This window comes from Mandrillus leucophaeus, unplaced genomic scaffold, assembly GCF_000951045.1.
Source record: "Mandrillus leucophaeus isolate KB7577 unplaced genomic scaffold, Mleu.le_1.0 Scaffold497, whole genome shotgun sequence".
Lineage (NCBI taxonomy): Eukaryota > Metazoa > Chordata > Mammalia > Primates > Cercopithecidae > Mandrillus > Mandrillus leucophaeus.
This window is the reverse complement of record NW_012105331.1, coordinates 446,737-469,166: the sequence shown is the minus strand read 5'-3', so window position 1 is coordinate 469,166 and position 22,430 is coordinate 446,737. Positions and strand designations below refer to the sequence as shown.

General features: G+C 43.5%; 1 protein-coding gene across 1 annotated transcript in view; it reads right to left on the bottom strand.

The window, feature by feature from the left end:
- Nucleotides 1–499: 499 nt before the first annotated feature.
- Nucleotides 500–22,430, bottom strand: part of TNFAIP8L3 (tumor necrosis factor, alpha-induced protein 8-like 3) — a 47,950-nt gene continuing 26,019 nt past the window's right edge. The window contains exon 5 of the mRNA XM_011995750.1: nt 500–2,331. Within this exon, the coding sequence (XP_011851140.1) occupies nt 1,769–2,331 (563 nt within the window). The 3' untranslated portion in view covers nt 500–1,768. The remainder of the gene's footprint in view (nt 2,332–22,430) is intronic.

The following is a 22,430-nucleotide window of genomic DNA, read 5'->3' as shown; positions in this document are numbered from 1 at the left end:
GAGGCTCAGTGGACATTGTTTCACATCTCCCCACAAACCAGCAAGAGCACAAAACCTCTTGATGCTCCTGCTGGAGATAGACCATGGGGTGTGATGAACCATATGGCTGCACTAGTATGGTATTTTTGCATTATCATTAGAAGAGAAGCACAGGAGGATGGGAGGAAAGGCAAGAGGAGCAAGTCTCTTAATATGGCACAGTGTTGAAAGGAAGTACATTGTTCTGGTGTTGGTTAAGACTATGATGAAAAGACGTCAGAAGCTGCACTGTGAAAGCAAGGCTGTGACATTTGGAGAAGGTGGTTTGTGTCTGTGGGCTAGCTCCCCATTGACCATCTCACAGATCCACCCACTTATGCTCCCCTGAATCTACTTCCCCTTAGGGTTTGAGGGCAGAACTCTTGCTCTTCATTTTCTTCTTCCTTTCAATCCTGTTATTCTTAACACTGTATTTAACTCCAAGGAATTTTATTTTGAATCACAACTCTAAGATCTGTTGTTTGGAGGGTAGTTTCAATTTATTAATGAACCAGAGAAAACAGCACAAAATGACTGAAAGGCCAAGAAAGATGGGTAGGGGTTCATTCTGCCTGATTCTCCTCCGCATATGGAATAAAGCCTCCCTGAGCTCCATGCCCCTTAGATAAGGGAAGGCTGGTCCTGCAGAGGGAGCACAGTGTTTTTCTGTTTCTGTGTTGTGGATGGAAAACTCTCTCTCCCCACCCCCAATGGAAAGTTTCCCTCTGCAGGATCATAAACCTGAACATCTAAGACCTCAAAAAATACCTCTTTTTATTATTATTATCATTTTTTTTTTAGAAACAAGAGTCTTGCTCTGTTGCCCAGGCTGGAGTGCAGTGGCATGGTCTTAGCTCACTGCAGCCTCCATCTCCCGGGTTCAAACAATTCTCCTGCCTCAGCCTCCTGAGTAGCTGGGATTACAGGCATGCGCCACCACGCCTGGCTACTTTTTGTACTTTTAGTAGAGATAGGGTTTCATCATGTTGGCCAGGCTGGTCTTGAACTCCTGACCTCAGGCAATCTGCCCGCCTCAGCCTCCCAAACTGCTGGGATTACAGGTGTGGGCCATCACGCCTGGCCAAAAAGAAGACTCTTGAAACACATTTTTCCAATTTGCAGCTATACTTTTTCACACCTTTGGATTTCACTTTGTCTGAAGCAGTACATTTAGAGACAGATTGCAAACCCAGTCCATTAGATTCTATTGTTCTTTTCTCCTATGCTGCTTAATAGTCTACATCCAGGTTTATCCCCTCATGCTCAGAAGACAAAATATTAAGACCTTAAATTAGAGATTCCAAAAGCATGAACATACATCATCTCATCTGGTCCTCACAACAACCCTGTGAGGCAGGCAGGCATCATGGTTCCAGAATGCAGAGGACACAATCCTAACTGGTTAAGCTGGAAACCAAATCCATGTCCTCTGTCTCCTGGTCTAGTGCTCCTTCCACTCCATGAGATGAACTGCACTCACTGTAATGAACAGAACAGCCTTTCTGCTTGGAATAGATGAAATGTCCTTTGGGCTTGCACACATGTGATTTTAAGTAGAAACCTTGCTGGAGAGCGCAGAAGAAAAACACACCTGAGCTCAGTTCAGCATTAGAATCAGCATCGGAGGGATGAACAGGACAGAACATGGACATCTTTGACAAAGGTTTCTGCTTATGTTCTTGATTCTCACCCAGATCATGGTTGAGTGCTGTAACTTTAAAGCAGCAAAGTCCAGGAGGGGGGAAGGCATTTAAAGGACTTTCTCATCTAGCAACTTATTGATTCCTTCACAAATCCTCTTGAGGTTGGGTCTACAGTCTCCATCCAGACTATAAAGGGTAGAGAGGAACTCCACATTGGCAAAGTGGTTAAAGACATGGTTGATGCGCCCGTGGGTCCTGGGCGTCAGGTGCCGCTGCACCAGTTCATGTACCAGGTCCTTGCACTCATGCAGGAGACTGGAGAGCACATTCCTATCGAAGGTGTATTCCACCTCATAGAAGCTGACGATGGTCATGGCGGTCTGGTTCAGCTTCTTCCGGAACTTCTCCACAATAACAAGCTCCTCTTGGCTAAACTGGTTGTTTCGGTAGAGGATCCCGATTTTGATCGCCACCTTGATTAAGTCTTTCATGATCTTGTGGGCTTCCTTCTTGTTGTGAGTGTGCTCTTTGGTGACTTTGTAGAGCTCATCAAAGATCTCACTGCTGGTGTCATCAATCAACATGTTGGCCACAGTTTTGCTGGCTATTTTGCTCAGAATCTTCTTCTGGGCTTGAAGAGCAAGACTCTTTGAACTAAAAACATCAGGACCTATGGTTAAAAAACATATAAAAGTTTTAGAATTATAAGAACTGTCTATTACTTTTCCACAAGTAAAACACACTAACTTGAACTTATGCTCTCAGAGCAAAAACTCATGTCTTTATATCCCCTAACTCCCTAACTAAACCCCACCCCAGCCTGGTTCCCCCACTTTCCTCTCCATGTGACATGCTTGTTTACCCTTTCAAATCCTCTAAACTGTGCTTATGCTCCTTCCTCTGCTGGAGGTCATCTCCTCTTATCCAGGCCAAATCTTACATTTTTAGACCTACTTCATTCATAAAGCCTTCCTGATTCTATTAGCTCACAGAGAACATTCTACCACTGCTCTCACACTGGAAACCATTCAGCTTCGCAAACTATACAGCAGCAAATTATTGCTTAATTGCAAGAATGCAGCTCCATTGTCAACCTCATTCCCAGGGCAGACATGGATAGTTGATCATGACAGTCATTTTTGACTGAGTCTCAGAACCCACATATCATTGGGCCTAAGAGGTATTCTTTTGCTTTTGAAATATTGAAAATTGGATGGGTCTTTCAGTTACTGTTGCCAGGTGGCTGTTGTGCTGTGGTTGTTATTACCTGTGTGCACATCAATTTACACAAAAGTTGTCAGAGATTTGGGAGAAAGTCAAGATAAATTTTTGTAAGAAATGTTGCCTCCTGAATACTCTTGATGGCATAGAGAGTTGTACTGTGAGAACACACATATCAATAACTCCAAATCAAAGATGCTACAGATGAGTAGTACTCCAAAGGCGAAGCAGCTTAGGAAAACCAGACCCAATTTATTTTGCTGTTATTTTCCACTTTATGAATGAATGAGAACAATGTATGTTTAAAAAATCCACAATATTATATGCAAATAAGTCTAAAAATCCTCTTTCAATAAGTATAAATAAAAATTCTAAGTAATAAGAAAGCAATGGTTCATAATTTATAGCGTATTTTTTTTCTTAAGAATGCATAAAATGGCATCTTACAATTGATGGTGTTTTGATTTGATGAAATACTCTACAAGGCCACCAATTAGCTGGAGCTGACATCTGAAATGAAACCCACTAGCCATTCTCACTCTACAGTATGTATGCATATTGTTCTTATCTTCCCAAGGAGATTCAAATTGTCCAAGGACAGAGGCAATGTCTCCCACAGCACCTAGCTCAGTTCTGGGAATAGGGAATGGTGCTGTTGAGTAAAATACCAGAGAAATGCAGAAGAATAAGAAAGTAGTAAAATACAGTGTTCCACTAAGTATTTTAGTAGAACTAAGAAAAACCAATATTCCTTTTGAGAATTGAGGGTCCTTGAGAATCTCAAGAGCTTTTGTCCAGTGCTTTGTGTTCACACAGGAGTGACAGGATACGCAGAGCAGACAGAGCAATGGCCACATGCCTGGCTTCTGTTGTCCTTGTCTGGTCCCTGCCTCTCTGCTCCTGGGTCAGCAGAACTAAAGCAGCGAGCACCAGGGGCCTTCCACAGCCCCAGCAAGCTTCTCTTCCAAAGTCTGAGACCACAGAATCTTTAAGCAACTTCACACCCAAGTGACCCTGACATGGCCAGGCTTTTCCCTTCTGCCTCAGTGCTAAGAGGAATAAACACTCATTGTGCAGAACATAAAAGGAATGAACAATCTCTCCTGACTCTTCTTTACTATGAGAAAGCTCCGACTTCCTGACTGATGCTATTCCAGAGTTTGAGGCAAATGATATTCCTGCCCAGTCTCATCATCTACCATGATCACTAGAGCTTTGTGTGAATAGCTTTTGTTCTCTGCAAAATCAAAGTTGCTCTCCAAAGGCAAATATTTACTAGCACTAAGCATATTCAGAAGATTGCACTGTATGCTTTGAAGTCAATTCCACAGATGAAGCTTAAAGACTTTTGAGTAATCGCCCTGTCACTGAAATAAGTATATGCCTCCTCAGGTAACTATTCTAATAGGAATAAGTGGAATGTAGATGGATCCATTCTAGAATATAAAAATATGAGTCATGGCTTTGTAGTCACAGCTTCTAAAAACTGCCCAAGAATAAGGTCTTAGACTCTCTGGAATTGCAGCCAACATGCATTTACACAGAAGCAGCAGGTCAACTACATATGCGTCCAGTGGCAGGTTAGTGCCTGGTGACAGGGACTCGTGTCTAAGCCCGACTTTACCCCCAGTGCTTGGCACACTGGCAACACACAGGTGTCGGCTGAGTGAAGGGAGTGCTGGCTCTGTGCCAGGTGCTGTTTAACCCTTTGGGCTGGGTTAAGTGGGCATTTTCCCTAGGCTTTCCAGCTGGCCTGATTCCATACCCTGCTGTTTGTACTGCCAGCATTTTCTGCTCTGGACCAGTTGTCAGAGCTCACATATCCCCATAAGATTTATTTTAAAAATAATTAATTGGCTGGGTGCTGTGGCTCATGCCTGTAATCCCAGCATTTTGGGAGGCTGAGGCAGGTGGATCAGTTGAGGTCAGGAGTTTGAGACCACCCTGGCCAACATGGCTAAACCCTATCTCTACTAAAAATACAAAAATTAGCCAGGCATGATGGCGTGCACCTGTAGTCCCAGCTACTTGGGAGGCTGAAACACGAGAATTGTTTGAACCCGGGAGGCAGAGGTTGCAGTGAGCTAAGATTGCGCCACTGTACTCCGGCCTGATCAACAGAGCAACACTGTCTCAAAATAATAATAATAATTAATTCAATTTATCGACATTTATTTTATTTTGTTCTTTGAGATGGGGGCCTCGCTATGGCAGCCTCAAAGCTGGCCTTGAACTCCAGGGCTCAAGCAATCCTCCTGTCTCAGCTTCCCAAGTAGCTGGGACTATAGGAATATGCACTGTGCCTGGCCCCTATAAGAATTTTTAAAAACTGTGTACCTCCTTGAATATATTAAAACTTGTCAGCAAGCATTTTTCATGTTAAGATTAAATAGGAAAGATATAATTTCTAGGTAAGGTAAATAGTGACATTTTCAAATTAACCTGTTAAATCATTATTTTAAATGTGTCCAATGTAACATAAGTACCGTTGTTATATAATACCCATTATTGTACACTTTAAAAATGACATGAACAAGGTCTTCTTTAAAAATTGGAAATGTTACATTTTTTTTCTCCTTGAAATTGTATCTCTATTCTACTTCACCCACAGCACTTTAACTTCATGTATGTGCTTATGCTTGAAAATATTTATCAATCCATCATAATTCTCTACAATCAAAGGATGCATATGAATTTAAATTTAAATTAAAAGAAGATAGATTCCAGGAACCATAAATCTCTAAGCAAAAATTAAAAATTTCCTTTGGAGCGAGTTATCATTTTAATTATTTTAGGTATAATATAAAATATCAAACTTTGATAACTACTTACCAAACATAAGAAATGAAGTTTTATTGGAAATGCACCTCTAAATAAGATGGGCAGGGGTGAGTTATGGTGCCTTACCAAAAGAGTCATTGGCAATGCGAATTTCACATCAACTCTTTGTTTGCCAGGAGGTTTTGTACCCCCAGGGCAAAATGTCCAATTAAGATTTTTTTCTTGGCCACTACACCCTGTAATCCCAGCACTTTGGGAGGCTGAGCTGGGCAGATCGCTTGAGCCTAGGAGTTTGAGACCATCCTGGGCAACATGGCAAAACCCTGTCTCTAGAAAAAATACAAAAATTAGCTGGATGAGGTGCCATGCACCTGTAGTCTCAGCTACTTGAGAGGCTGAGGTGGCAGGATGGCTTGAGCCCAGGAGGTTGAGACTGCAGTGAGCTGTGATCATGCCACTGTACTCCAGCCTGTGTGACAGCGAGACCCTATCTCAATAAAAATAAAATAAAATAAAATAAAATACAATGAAAAATTAGCCACGCATACACCTGTAGTCTCAGCTACTCAGGAGGCTAAGATAGGAGAATTGCTTGAGCCCAGGAGGTTGAGGCTACAACAGTGGAAGAAAGGGAGATCCACCATGCCTTGACCTTAGGTTTCTTCTTAGGCAGCTGAGTTTGTATATTAGTATGTACAAAGAATATGTATTGAAGTTGCCAAGAGGAATTTGGATCTATAACTGAGTTCCCTCAAAACTCTGTATATGTAGTGGAATGTCTCTGGATTCTTGCAGTCTGCCCATCTACCATTCTGAATCCTACTCTTCTGCAAGAGCAGCAGCCTTCCATGAAATGTTAAGAAGTGTTCCTTGGGAAGAAAAGAAGAATTTCTTGATTACATAAATTTAAAAAACACTGATTAAGCATTCTGTGAGATTTTTAAAATATTTCTTTAATACATTAAGGTGTTCTATCAATTCCCAGAGAGAAGTTGGTGTGGTAGGCAGAATAATGACCCCCAGAGATATCCACATCCTCATCCCTGGATATGCTGCCTTACATGGCAAAAGGGAATTTGCAGACATAATTAAGTTGAGAGTGAAAGAGGGAAGTGGGAGAGCGAGTTAGAGAAAGAGATGCAATGATGAAAACAGAGGTTGGGGTGACATGGTGGCTGGCTCTGAAGATGGATGGAGAGTCAGAACCAAGGAATGTGTCCTGTAGAAGCTGGAAATGGCCAGGGAAGGAATTGTCCCCTGGAGCCTCCAGAAAAAAAAAACAAAATGGAGCCCCTGCCACACCTGGATTTTAGCTCTGTAAAATCCATTTCGGACTTCTGATCTCCAGAAATATAAAATTATAAATTGGTGTCTTAAGCCACTAAATTTGTGGTAATTTGTTACAGCAGCAATAGGAAATGTATTCAGGTGGGTAGAATGAGATGTAGCAGTCTCGATTTTCTTTGATTAGGGAACTATTTTTGCCTCCTGAGTGACCAAATGTCCAGTTTTCCAGCAAGGAGGGCTTTCCCAGGCAGTGGACTTTCATTGCTAAAACTGGAAATGTTCCATATAAATTGGGACAAGTTGGTCATCTATTCCTGAACTAATAGTGATGTATATTTATCATATGAAGAACAGAGAAGTAACAAAGACACAACTTGAGAGTGGAGGAAGATTATACCATTTAAGAAGCTCTTACCTCAGCAGGCGAAGTTGAGTACCTACCCATCTTGCCACATTTACCACCTGCTCTACCTGCTTTTTAATTCCAGAGCCAACTTTTTGTCTCTTTTAGACCAAGGTCCCCTTTGTCCCTTGTCTTCTCTGCAATTATTGAGCATTTACTCTTAGTTTGGCTACGTATCAAATGCTATGAGGAAATCCCGAGAAAAGTATTCAATTGGGTCTTGCTCTGAATATGATCCTGCAGTGAGGCCAGATATAGACAATGAAACAAAATACAGAAACACGTGAAACAGCCCACACTGGCATGAGTGAGAATAGTTGGGGTAAAGTCCATGGGCTCTGAAGGTGGATTTGCATGTAGGTAGGGACAGCTATGATGTTAGGAAGTGGTTTCTAAAGTCATGGATATAGGCCAGTATTTTTCCCCAAGTCACAAAGTCCCTGGGTGGTTTCCCTGATAAGCTTCCTGCCATCTATTTTGTATAAGAATTTATTATTTACCTGCAAGTAATTTTGGGTACAAAATTCTACAGTGAGGGCTCAGGAGGGTCACTGGGATAGCATCTCTGAAGCTTTAAAGATCAAAAGTGTCGTGCAGAGGAACCCAAATATTATGGACCACTAAAATTACCAGGAAGGCTTTAAGAAAAAGCAACAACCAAGTAGATTTCCATACTCTACCCCAAATTGTCACAAGCTCCCTAAGTGATTCTGACATGATGAATGTAGGACCCACGATTGATAACAGTGTGCTCCAACACGCATCCTACAGAGCACTTGTCCTGTTAGATGCGCCAGGAAAGAAAGTCTTGAGGTCAGTTAAATGAGTTTGTAGATGACAATATATCATGGTTTGCTTTTGATGGTTCACCATACCAGGTAGCTTATTAAGGCTTTGAGAAGTCCTACAGTAAAGATACCTGCATAGTTTTGTTTAATCCACCACTTCTCAAACTTACTGGAAATATATATATGCATATGAATATATATATGTGTCATAAGTCATATATATGACATATATATATCACATTCTCTGGTATACATTATAGGAAATAGTGGGATAGGATTGAGAGAAATAAAATCAAGACACCGGTCAACAGAACACTTTCACAACTCTCAGAGATTAATGGGGAAGGTGGGGAGATACCATTGTTTCCAGCATGCATACATAATGTTACAAGTGATTTAAGGGAGAGAGAGGGCACTGAGGGAGCAGTCCCATTTGGAAGATTTTTTGCACATGGAAATCTTGGCCTTGCTTTCAACCATCCTTCTGCCTCAGCCTTCTGCACAGGGTGCCTATTGGTGACCCACCAAGGAGGAACACTGCAGGCTGAGAGAAATAGCATGAGCTAAGCTTTGGGAGTCAAGGTCACGGGTGTGCTTGGGATATTTGGGAAACAGGCCTAACTAGTGGACCATGTTTATCAATGGGGAAACACTAAAAGATGGACGATAAGTCTTGGTAAAAACTTCTCTTTCTGTATACAAGCCCTAGGAGAGCTCTTTTGGCCAAGGATAATTCTTTTAACCATGTTTGAACAAAAGTTCCCATTTTCCAGGCATGAAAGGTAATGGATTGTTTATAGTACCTCAGAATCTCTGAGAATAGATATAAAAATGTGATTATGTAGCGATAGCAAATTCATCCTGGTAGAAAGACAGGGGGCCTCCTTAAACCAAGATTGATAGAAGAGCTCAATCAAAGATAATATGAAGGCTCTGAGAATAAGGACCCTTCAATCATTTACAAGAAAGGAAACACACCAGGACTATGTTGGGAGAATGGGGTGACAATGGCAGTGAGCTAGTTTGGAGAGAGAAAGCAAAAGATAATTTAAGGGGGGAACTTCACTGCATGGAAAAGTGCTGGGGCCAGTCTGAGCTGCTGCTTTTATAAATGATGTTCAGCTGGAATACAAGTGATGTTTCCATGTTTCTAGAAATACTAAGCTCTCCCAGATGGTGAAATGCCAAGCTAATGGTGATAAACAACAGGAAGATCTTTACCAAGCTGGGTGAGTGGGTAGAAGAGCTTCAGCATGGTAAGAACAAGGTAATAAATTTTGGGAAAAATAAAGTAAATGATAGTTATAAAAGATGACAGGCTCTGAGCTCTGAGCTACAGCCCAGAAAAGGGCTCTGAGCATCACTCCAGGATGTGGGAGTGGACAGGGTGAGGGGACAGCTATTCTCTCTTCTTTTTCACAGGACTTGGAAACTTCTCTAAGGAGTGTGTGGAAAACTTGAATGTAAGTGTGGATAGCTGTGTCAAAATTATAAAATGCGAAATTATTTGTAATAGCCAGTACAGATCAGAATTACTTCGTTTCTCTAAATAGCTTAAGATAATGGCAGGGAAGAGAATTAGCTAAAAATGTTAAGCAGAGGTTAAGAGTGAAGATGGTTCCCAGAAGAAAACAATCTGGAGTGCTTAATGGGCATCATCTGTCAAGGCAGGGGACCCAGAGGACAGGGAAGGTGGGAGGAAAGGCCCAAGGGAAGGGATAAGAGCCCTAGGCGGAGGGACATTCCTGGTAGTCCAAGTTTCTGGCACTCAATCTCTTACACTTAATTGTTAGGGGAAAAAAAAAAACAAAAAATGAAGGAACTTCAAGCAAGCCTCCTTGAGATGGAGCAGGCTCACAAACTACTTTGAACTATCTTTTCTTTTTTTTGAGACAGATTCTTGCTCTGTCGCCCAGGCTGGAGGGCAGTGACACAATCTCGGCTCACTGCAACCTCCGCCTCCTGAATTCAAGCGATTCTCCTGCCTCAGCGCCCTGAGTAGCTGGGACTACAGTGGCACACCACCATGCCTGGCTAATTTTTGTATTTTTAGTAGAGATGGGGTTTCACCATGTTGGCCAGGCTGGTCTACGAACTCCCGACCTTGTGATCCACCTGCCTTGGCCTCCCAAAGTGCTGGAATTACAGGTGTGAGCCACAGCGTCTGGCCTGAATTTGAACTTTCATGATGAGCAACCATCCTTCTGCTCAGTTTATGAAGCCAGAAAAGCTGACTGAACCTGTCACGTCCCTCATGCTCCATCTTTCACTACTGATAAGTGGCCAGGAGCAAATGGGGAGAGTGATGGCCTTGCCGCCCCTTCCCATCTCCTTTTCTGTTCTGTGAGTGAATGATGAGGAAGGTGTTTGCGGTAGGGGTGAGGCGTGGTGGTCTGCAGGATGGGATATCCTTGATGATGATAAAACGCCTCCTCAAGAAGACACTGCCTCTGCTTTAGGTTTTGGTTGTCCCTAAGAAGCTGTGGGGGCAGGACCATTAACGACCTTTAACTAGTGTTTTGAAATGTGAACCTAACACAGTTGTGGTTTCCAGAGAGACTCACTGAGTTGTTGCATCTCCAGCGGATTCAAACTAGAAAACATTTTTCCATCCCTTGTATAAAACTGTTGTTTGTATATTCCTAGAATTTTAAAGAAAGAACATGGAGATGTAGGAGGTAGAATGAAATGAAAGTCTTGAGGGATGGTGGGGCCTTTGAGTCAGAGATAAGCAAAAAAAAAAAAAACCTTGATCCTCCCCTCTCCCATGTAGAAATAATCAAAGCTTAGAAGCTCATGAAAAGTGCCTTTGATTGGTCTAATTCCTTTCATACGTGAGTGAGGATGGTAGTTTTGAGGCTTACAAAAGGCATTTGGGAACACTTTAAAAGGCACCCATGGTGAAACTTAGATGATTTAGAAGGGTTAGGGAATGGATTTTTCAGACTCAGGGTTAACTTCACAGTATATTCTTGAAGACTTCTTGGGTCTGGTCCTTTCCCAACCCTCCAAAGGAGCCACCTGCCTTGAAGACAGATACCCTGAGCTTACCCCTGCTTCTGGGAAGACCTGAGGTCTCCCAAATTTCCACCACCTGCCACAGGAAGCAGGCAGTTTGGGGGACTCATGGGGGACAACATGACTGAAAGGGTAGCAGCCTCCACTAGGCACCATTGGTGGGGTGCACAAAATGGAACTCTTAGAACCTCTATTTCGGTTTCCTTTTCTGTAATGAGATAAATTAAGCTTTACCAATATTTAATACACAGATAGATTTGGGCCCCACTGTTGTGTGGCATTCTGAGGGATGAGGGAAAGATCCCCCACGTGGGGTGGGGAGAGGTGTTTAGTTTATGCCTCACTTGTTTGTTCTCTTTTAGTAGTTTTAATTTATTTCAGCATATGTTTATGTGTGCTTGGTTAAACAGACTCACTGATTATTTCATTCTAACTAAACTAGCCCTTGCAAAATAGCCCAGTGATTTCAGAGGATGCCTGAAACAAAACCGAGGACTGAAGATGAGCCGCTAGTCATACAGACACATGTGAACAGCAGGAAAACGCAGAGTGGACAATTATCCTTCCTCTTGACAAGAGCTTTCCCATAGCCCCACTTTAAGGGAAAAGTAATGTCTAATCAGATCTGACAACAAGTGGGCCATTGACATTTCAAAAATTTCTATAGGACAACTTGAAGAATGGATTTCAAACACTTTTACTTTCCTTGAGATATTTCCCAAAGGCAGTAGGAAGCCATGGCAATTAGAAAGATAGTTAAACACCTCGTGTTTAAAGATAGTTAAATGCCTCATGTTTCTGATCTTTAGCTTGTCCTCTGGGTGACAGGGAGAGAGCACAGTAAGGAACAGCATGAGTGATTGCTGGGGTTCAGGGATGAGTCAAGGATTACGATGAGTGTTTCTTCTAGCTTGAGAGACAGGTAGGGTGAAGGGATATAGAGGTGCCACCAACTGAAATGGACATCTTGGAGGAGGAGCCAGCCTGTAGGGAAGATGAATTCATCCCTGAGTTCCTAGTACCTGTGGGGCATCTGGGTGGAGATGGTGACACCAGCCTGTCTAGCAGGACACTTCAAACCTCACCTGTCCTACCCTAGTCTTCTCATTTTCCCCTGCAAACCCTATCCCTTTCCAGTAAGGAAGAGATGATGAAAAGATCCATCTTCCTGAAATAATTAGCCCACTAGAGATCTTGAGGGATAATGGGCTCTTCCTTCAAAATGCAAACACGTCCATTTAGCTGGTTAAAGTGGGTTCTCTATTCACTTCAGTCAGAGCCACACTGTATCTCTCTTGGGAGTCTCTCTCCCCTTTGTCGTCCACCATCAAACTACCCCTCCTCTTTTTTTTTTTTTTTTTTGCAAGACAGAGTCTTGCTCTGTCACCCAGGCTGGAGTGCAGTGGCATGATCTCAGCTCACTGCAATCTCTGCCTCCCGAGTTCAAGCAATTCTCCTGCCTCAGCCTCCCAAGTAAGCTGCGATCACAGGTGCACGCTACCATGCCTGGCTAATTTTTGTATTTTTAGTAGAGATGGGGTTTCACCAGGTTGGCCAGGCTGATCTCGAACTCCTGACCTCATGATCTGCCCCCTCCTCCTGCCTCAGCCTCCCAAAGTGCTGGGATTTCAGGGGTGAGCCACTGCACCTGGCCTACCTCTCCTCTTTCATCAAGAGAATGAATTATTTAATAATTAGGGTAGGGAGGGAGAGGCAGCCTTGGGTGCAGTAGGACAGGGGCAGAAGTTGGAAGGATGAAGGACTGAATTACCAGAGACAACCAAACACAGAACAGGGGTGCTGGTTCACCAGTCTTCACCCTCTCTGTCATGTGACCAGCTTTCCTGACTCCAGTTCTGGCTTAGGTGCCCCTGAGATCCTGCCTTTCGCTGGGGCCTGCTAACAGGCACAGAGCTTTGGCTTTGCAGTTGGTAGCTGCTCAGTCCCAGAGATTCATTCATCCACAGGCCAGGAATGGGGATTTGTGTGTTTTGGGGGCACCAAACACGACAAAATTTCCCAACTCTTTTGGACATTTTAAGGGTGCTGAATAAGAACATACAAAAGCAATGGCAGTCAAAACAGGATACAATTTCAGATTGCTTCAATGCCTTACATTGAATAATTACACTTGAAAAGCAGCATTTAATTGTCTTCAAGATGAAGACCTTTCCCCTGCCCTTATTCCTGGGCCTTGAAGAGAACAGAGATTGGCAGGGGGAGCTGTAAAGCCTTTTAGTTCATTATCTCAGCTTGTTTTAGAACTTCCAATCCATCACCCATCAGCACTGAGCAATCTGTAACTCAATTAATGATAATGTCAGAGATAAGGACAACTGCTGAGTACAGATTATGCACATGAGTTGGTATATACCGTATATTTGATCCTCACAATTCCTCAACAGAGGGACTGTGAGTTCCATTTTATAGATGAGGAAACTGAGGCACAGTCAATTTAAGTAATTCATTGCCAGCTAAGTGGCTAGTAAGTAGCAAAGCTGCAGTTGGGCCCAAGTTCACCAGACACCAAAGCCTGCAGTTCACTAGACACCAAAGCCTTCCTGCATCTGCCTTTGAAAAACTCCCCTTGGCTCCCTAATGACTGCGATTTCTCACTTATTTGAAATATTGAAGGCCTCAATTTAAATCTCCACCTACCTGGGGGAGTTATATTTCATCACTTTTTTAAATACAAAAGGGACAGTCTCATGTGATAGAACATATTCATCAAGACTTGAAGATAGATGTAGCTTTCATTTTTAGAGGGAATTCTATATATTTCACCAGTTACATACTGATTTTATAGCCAGCTCTGAAAAGTGAATGAGTGTTTGATAATTTTACTTACCAGAGCTAACTGAAGCAGATACTTGTGAAGCCAGTGGGGGGGTGAATCATCTCCAAATCAACAGGTTAATTTTGGAGATCTGAGAGATATTTTTGGCTCACTGCGGAAAAGTAACCATCACTAAAAACAATATCTACTTACATGATTTCTTTAAACACAGCTTATTCATTCCCCCAGTCCCTTGCATCTAACAAAAAACTAGTGTCTCTCTGAATGGTAGATCATATTCAGGCATAATAATAATAAAGTGCTCACTCTTTCATGTGCTTTATGCAGTTAAGCTATCATATTCTTGGAACAACTGTATGAAGTAGGCACTAATGTCAGCAATAGCAATGGATGCAGCATTTCACATTAAGGAAACCAAGGCAAATAAGAGATTAAGTAGCTTGCCTGAATCTACCATTTAGAAAGTAGTAGAGCTGGATTGGGCAGACTCTGCCCCACAGTCTGCCTAAGTTCAGTGCTTCAGCCTGCCACACTGAGCTGCAATGCATGGGGTGACAAACATCAATTAGTTTAAATGTTTTGTGAATTATTGCCCACTTTAAGATGGAGACTGAGCAGTTTTTTTCCGTCACAAGAATTTTCTAAAAACCACCAAGCGTTTCAAACATATATATAATAGATAAAAATGCCTAATACATAAAAACATATACATAAACATAAACAAAATAGAAGATAATTTAACAAACACTGTGTGGCTACCATCCAGATGGAACAATTCTTAATATTTTAGATATTAAGCATTTCAAACATACGGACAAAATAGAACATAATTTAACAAACATTTTGTGGTCACCACTCAGGTGGAAAAAGTCTTAATATTTTACCCTCAAAGACAGGGAGAGGTAAAGCCCTATTTGCTTTCAACTCCCTCTCTTCTGCTTCTAGCTCCCAGATAAAACTGCACTACCAGAAGTCGTATTTTTGTTTCATCCTTCCACGTTTTTATGCTTTTGTCTCGTTTCATAAGTATGCATGCATCAACATCATGTTTAAGCTTCACACAGAAGGTGTCATACTACACAGATCCTTCTACAACTCTTTATTCCACATCCTGTTTTCAAGATTTATCTTGTTTAGTCATTTAGTTGCTTATATAAATATATATCTTCAAGTTTCCTCCTGATGGACATTTAAGTTCTTTCTATTTTCTGCAAGCAAAAAAGTGTCTCCTTGTGTGCACACACACCACAGTCTCCTGGGGTCTACACCTAGAACTTGATTGCCAAGTCCTGCAGCAGTAAAGGCTGCCAATGGCTCTCCAGAGAGACTGCACTCATTTTCACGCCCAGCAGCAGTGTCTGAGTTCCTGTGGTTGCACTTCCTCATAAGCACTTCAAATCACCCAAGTTTTTAATTTTTGCCAATTTGATAGGTATAAAATGGTATCTTGTTTTAATATGCATGTTTGTGATTGCTGGTGAGATTCAATATATTTGTGTTTATAGGGCATTAAGGTTTTTCTCTTCTGCAAATTGCTTGTTCATATAATTTACTCATTTTTTCAGTTGAATTATATATCTTTTTCTTTTTTTGTATATTTTGTTTATGATTCTAAGCCTCTGCTGATCACAGGGGTGGCAACTATCTCCTCCCAGTCTGTAGCATTACATTTTAACTTTATTATCATGTCTTTAGTGATATAGAAAGCTAAATTTTTTTTTTTTCTTTTTGAGACGGAGTTTCACTTCTGTTGTCCAGGCTGGAGTGCAATGGCACGGTCTTGGCTCACCACAACCTCTGCCTCCCGGGTTCAAGCGATTCTCTTGCTGCAGCTTCCTGAGTAGCTGGGATTACAGGCATGTGCCACCACATTCGGCTAAGTTTGTATTTTTAGTAGAGACAGGGTTTCTCCACGTTGGTCAGGCTGATCTCGAACTCCCAATCTCAGGTGATCCGCCTCCTTTCAGCCTCCCAAAGTGTTCGGATTACAGGCGTGAGCCACTGCGCCTGGCCAGAAATCTAAATTTTTAATAGTCTAATTTATCAATCTTTTCCTTGATGGTTGGTGGTTTCTGTATCTCATTTTAAAAATTCTTCTCTTGCCATGAGGTGATAAAAGATAATCATATATTTTCCAGAGGTTTAAAGGTTTTGTTTTTCACATTTAGGTCTTTAATCAATCTGAAAATTATCTGTACATATTGCATGAGGTTGGGAATCTTTTTCTCCCCACAATTTATTCTATTTATTGAATAGTTCATCCTTCTGCTACCTATCTGGTATGCCCCTTCTTTTCGTATCAGGTTTCTATATTGCATAGATCTGTTTTTGAGTTTTTTACTCTGTTCCATTGGTCTATTTCAGTACAAAAACCAAGTTTTCTTAATATAACTCATAAGTCATGATAGATCAAAGGGAAGTGCCCCCCTCACCCTCACTTTATTCTGCTTAGAAACTGTCTTGATTATTCTTGCCTTTATTCTTCCACAGGAATTTTAGGATCATATGATCAAATGCCATGAGCACTCTATGTTAATCTGAAGTAAACTGGTATCTTTTTTTTTTTTTTTGAGATGGAGTTTTGCTCTTGTTGCCCAGGCTGGAGTGCAATGGCGTGATCTTGGCTCACCGCAACCTTCACCTCCTGGGTTCAAGTGATTCTTCTGCCTCAGCCTCCTGAGTCACTGGGATTACAGGCATGCGCCACCATGGCTGGCTAATTTTGTATTTTTAGTAGAGATGGGGTTGGCTGGTCTCAAACTCCCGACTTCAGGCGATCTGCCTGCCTTGGCCTCCCAAAGTGCTGGGATTACAGGCGTGAGCCACTGCGCCCAGCCTAAACTGGTATCTTTATGATACTGAATCTTCCTCTCCGTTAACATGACATGTCTCTCCATTTAATCATATCTCCTTCTGTGTCCCTCAATTATGTTTACAGTCCCCTCCATAAAGCTCTTGCATATCTTTCATTAGATTTACTTCTAGCTACCTTATAGTTTTGGTTGCTGCTGTTACTTTTTTTCTATTACAGTTTCTAAATGGTTATTAATGATGCATAGGAACCCAACTGATCCCTGTATACTTATCTCCAATTGAGACATTTTGCTGAGCTCTGTTATGAGTTCTAATATATTTTATATAGCATCTCTTGGACTTTTTAATGTAGACACCATTGCCTCCACAAAATGATTGTTTTCTTTGACCCACTATTTCTTTTCCCTGCTTAATAACACCGGTAGAAACATCCAGCACAGTGTTGAATAGCATTACATGGCATCCCGGTCTTGTTCCTAACTTTAACAGGACTGTCTCTAAAATTTCCCTGAGTATGCAATGTTTGCTGTGGGTTTTGACGGATACCCCTTATCAAGTTATCTTCCTTTTATTCCTATTTTGCTAAGGCATTGTTTGCTTTTAAGTAGAAATGTATCCAATTTTAGCAAACACTTTGTATCCACTGAGATGATCATATAATTTATCTCTTCTAATACGTAAATTTAACCAATTATTCAAAGACTTTTTGATTTAAATCATCATTATTCCCAGGATAAGCCCTACTTGGTCATGATGCATATGCATTTACCATACTGATGAATTCTATTAGTAAATATTGCATTTTGCAACTATGCTCAAAAGTAAGATTGGTCTACAACGTTTTCATAGTACTATCTTTGTCAAATTTTGATGCCAGAGAAGACTGGTCCCATAAAACGGATTGAGTAGCTTTCCTTCTTTTTCTATGTCTGAGAGTGTTTATGTAAGGTGGCGATTAACTGTTTTTTGACAGTGTTAGTAAAACTCGCCTGCATTTCACTCAACATTCTGAGGGTATCTTTCCATGACAACAAATGTACTGTATCATTGTTTTTTGACAATAGCACATGCCACCATTTTCTCTACTGGTCCCCTCTTGGTAGGTTTCAAACTGCTTCCAGTTTTTGCTATGAAATATCTGCAGAAAGTAACAACCTAGCAGCAGGCTGCCTGTTGGGGAAAAGGGTGCCTATTGGCACATGGTAAGATTCCCTTCTAATGCTCCTTCCTAAGTAACAAAGTGGCAGGAAACACTGAAGAGGAGTTCCATGAACAGACCTCTGGCTCTGCCCACCGGATCCCATCTCTCCTACCAGACGCCTGCTTGCCCAATTCAAAGCCAAAAGGAGGCTCAACTCTTCACAAAAACGGTTTTGCCCTAACCCAACTGGCTGAAATAGTCAAAATGACAGCCAAAGAGTACCAGAAATCAAGCCGGTTTTCCCTGAGGGTGCTGCCCTGGCTGCCAACCATGCCCTGACTCTCTTGTACCATAGCTGAAACCAGTGGACCCTTGCCCAGGTTGCAGAAGCACAGCTGACAGGTTGTTTGTTGCAGCTGAAGGTCCCCTCCCACCATGAGCCCCTGGCCAACCCTTATGTCCCTCTTGTTGGGGAGGCTGGCCCTCACACCCAGCTCGGTAGTAGCCCTGTTCCTGTGCTGCACTGCGACTGGCCCTCCACTTTCCGCATCTGGTGCTGAGTTCTTAGGGACTGATGCTCAGAAGACCTGTGAATCCCCATAAGCAGGTCAGTGCCTACTATGTAGAAGTTGCTCAGTATATGTCTTGTAGATATGTCTCAGTAAATGAATGACTGAATGAATGATTTTAGCATGTTTGTTCTTATTCTTTAAGGCTCAGATTCTATCAGTTCAGGACCCACACCTGGAAGGAGGTGCATATTCACAACGTGCAGGTGGAACTGAATTTACTCAAATGCCTTCTGAACTGAGCACAAGGTCCACCCTTTGCCTTTCATATGGAGCTACCTGCTTGGCCCACTTGGGTTCTGCCTGTCTTTGCCCCAACAACAGCAGCATTGCCTGGGGGCCAGAAGGATCACCCACAATGCTCTCAGTGTTCAGTTCCAGCAGTAAACCCTCTCTCCGCGACAGCAGCACCCCTCCTTCCTGCCACCCCCGGAGCCTCCCCATTTACACCCCTTCACACTCATGAGCTATTTTAATATACTCAGGAGCTGTCGGGCATTGGAATAGCACAGTCCACGTTCTGTCTCTCTGGGTAATCCTCTCTCTCCGCTGGCAGCTCCCAAACTTTCTCCACCACGGCAGGCACCCAAGAACTCAGGCTCAGAACACCAGACTGCTAACAAGGACACCAGTAGGATGCCACATTCAGAGCCATGGGAGCATGCCAACACGGTAATATGTGAAATTAGTAAACAGCCTAATGCAATAAAAATGTCAGTCTTTGGAATGCTGTAATTTTTGGAGTATGGATGCAGAACCTAAAATGTGCAAAACAATAAAATGGAAGAAACTCCAGTCTATCTTGGAAAAAAGAAACAAAACATGGCCTGTGGCAGTGGGTATTTAAACCTAAAGGACTGAGGCTACTGGAAGGTGCTCTAATTAATTAATGTAGTAACATGTAAACCCTCAGCTTAGTGAGCTTAACAACAACCAGACAAACTGTTAGCTGTACTTGAGAGGTCGGAACACATGAGGGAGAAGAAACCAGAAGGTACTTCTGGATGGGAGATGATTTGGCAGACAGCATTACGGCTTCCTCAATGTTCTACTTGATTTTTTTTTAGTGAAATATGAATCCTGAACAATGACATTTTTGGCTTTCAGTCAATCTGAATGCGGAACAGCAGGAAAGGGACATGTAATATATTGCTTATAAGCTCCCTTACATACATTCTGTAGTAAAACTGGTTTTGTTTACGGATTTAAGACATGTCAAGCCACATTTTTAATGTCATGGTCAATATCTGGCCTGTGGAATGACAGTGTTGAGGGATGTTGTTAGCAGATGGGAGGTGGGATGACACTCGCAAGATCTCCTGAGGTTGGGCTCCTAAGCTCTGCTGGGACCGCTACTGTGATGGAACCACTCTGAGTCCAGGGGGAATCCCATTCACATGACATAACGGGAGGGGCCAACTAGCTGTGGAGGTTTAACTTTCTGGAAGCTTCTCAGAAATGTGACTTTCTCTCAGGTTTCCTTTCTAAATTAAACTCTAAGGCCACAAATCGCTCAGAATACAATTTTTTCTACTTCTTTATACTTCATGGTAATATAAAATAGTACCACCAAAAGGTTTCACTGTTTTCCAATCAAATCACCAGGTGTGGTCACTCAAAGATGCTGAGAATGGCTGTCTCGCACAATCAAGATGCCAGAGTATATCCATGGAGTAGCTAACTCCCCGGATACAGGGAAAACTAGAGAGCCCAGCCCTGGTCCTGACTTTTGCCACTGAGCCAGCAGCAGGAAGTGGAAGAGAGAGCCCAGCCTCCAGCCCTGCCCTGCCCCTGCCACCCCCAGCGCACTCACTGTGTGCCATGCGCCCATCTCTTTACCTATTGGTTGCTGGGTCTGTTAAATGAGAAAGCAGACTAGAAGATTCTGCTAATTTGCTTTCTTTTCTCAATCTAATAGTAACCCCTTAAGTATGATAAATTGAATTTTTGTCATCATCTGGGCACGCATCAGATGTGCGCTGATGCCTGTGGAGGGTCCTCCGCGTTCCTCCTCTCCCGCGCTGGATTCCTGCCGCCCCTCCCCCGCTTCCCTCCCCCCGGTTCTGCTCCCGCCATTCTTCATAAATGGAATTCTCCTGCTTCTTTCTCACTCTGTAACACCTGGGGCATCGACATTGGAGCCTCCAGCTTTCCCCATCTGTGGCTTCCCTCCAAAATGCTGCTCCCTCCCCTGTTTTCCTGGGGCTCTTGACTCCTCCATTAGCCCTCAGCCTCCTGTCAGCTCTTGGCCTGTGGTCGCCACAGAGCGTGCGGTCAGCAGGCGTCATGCTGGTTCTCCCTAAGGCCTCTTCCTGTGTTGGCCTCAGCGCCCACAGACCAAACCACAGACTGCCAGGACCCCCAGGCCCCTGGCCCCGACAGGCTGCCCTGTTTTGACGCAGCTGTGGGTGGGACTCGTGTCCAAAACCTCAAGGCCAGCTCTTCCCGCTGGTCCCACATCCCAACTGCCCTGGCCTGTCTCCCCAGCCTCTCATCCCGTTTTGCTCAGCGCAACTCCTCCCTAAGCCAAGCACGCCCTGCTGCCCACCCAGCTCCCATCTTCTGCAAGGGGGCCTCGTCAAGGAACCCACACCCGGCTTCAATTGTTTGTTCCCTGGCAGTTCCGAGAGAGGAGACCTTTGATAGAGACAGGAGATAGCCAAGGGGTCCCTGGCAAAACACCCCCCTTCAAGCCTAAAACGGCCTGAAAGCTGAAAGACCCGACGGCCAGTCCCGGATGAAACCCGCAACCCTGAGAGAGAACAGCCCGTCTGCCCGCCCTTCCCCGCCAGCTTATCGCCGAAACAACGCGCACATGCGCACTGGGGGAACGGGGGCGGAGCATCGGGATTTCGCGCCTTGGGCAGGGGGAGGAGCTTGGGCTCTTCAGCTCGAGTGTGCTGGCCTGGAATTCAGTCTGAGGTGGAAGCCTGTTAGCAGGACCTCTTATTTTTTAAGCTGAGAGCTTTCTTTTAATACATTCTGCTCCCCTCACCTTTCAAAGTGTCTACGGGCCTCATCTTTCCTGGTCATGTGACGAGAACCCGGTTTTAGATGAACCAAGGAGCAAAAACTTCTGCATCACCTTAACTGTTGTGTTCACCGTGGCGTCCCTGACGTGTGCTAGGAACTCAATAATATACATTTAAACCTCAAAAAATAAATAGTGATTGGGCAGCCCCGGAAGAGGCCTGAGGAAGGAATGGTCACGGCAGGACAGAGGCGCTGTGGTTTTGTTCCTCCCTGGCTTTCACCACAGACTCAATGGTAACCGCTCTCACCAAGGTCACCAGATGGTCTTGTAATTGGCCCTGAGGGGTGTTTGGAAACATGGGAGGGCATTTTTGGTTGTCACACATATAAGTAGGGGTTCTAAAGGCTGTTTCTGGGGGCAGATATGCTAACTACTTGTAATCCTGGAACGCCGAGGGCAGCCCTGATACACACGGCCTACCTGGCCGCCAGCAGCAGGGGACCCTCTCTTGGTCTCGCTTTCCTAACCCCACCTCTCCTGGCCCTCCTCAGCCTCCTCCAGGCCTCCTCCTCCTCTGTCTATGCCTCATGTCTGGGTGTCCTCCCGAGCTCACTCAGGGTCCTCTTCTCTTGCTAGACACTCCCCAAGTGTGAGATGCCACCCCTGTCCCATGGACTGACTCCTGCCCCATATGTTCCCTGGTCCAGGGGACTCTCCCATCCATAACTGCTTGCCCGATCTCTCCACCTGGATTCCCACAGATCCCTCCCCCTCCACATTCAATATTTCTCTCAGCTCCTTTCTCCAACCCTCCTGAAGTCTTCTCCTTGTATTATATGTGACTCTGCCACCGGCCTGTGTCCGGACAAGAACCTGGGGACCATCCTTGCCTTATTTCTCTCCCTCACCTCTCATATCTAACGAGGCCTCTGACTCTGTGATGTCTTTAAATGCACCTGCCTTCCTCTGCCTCTCT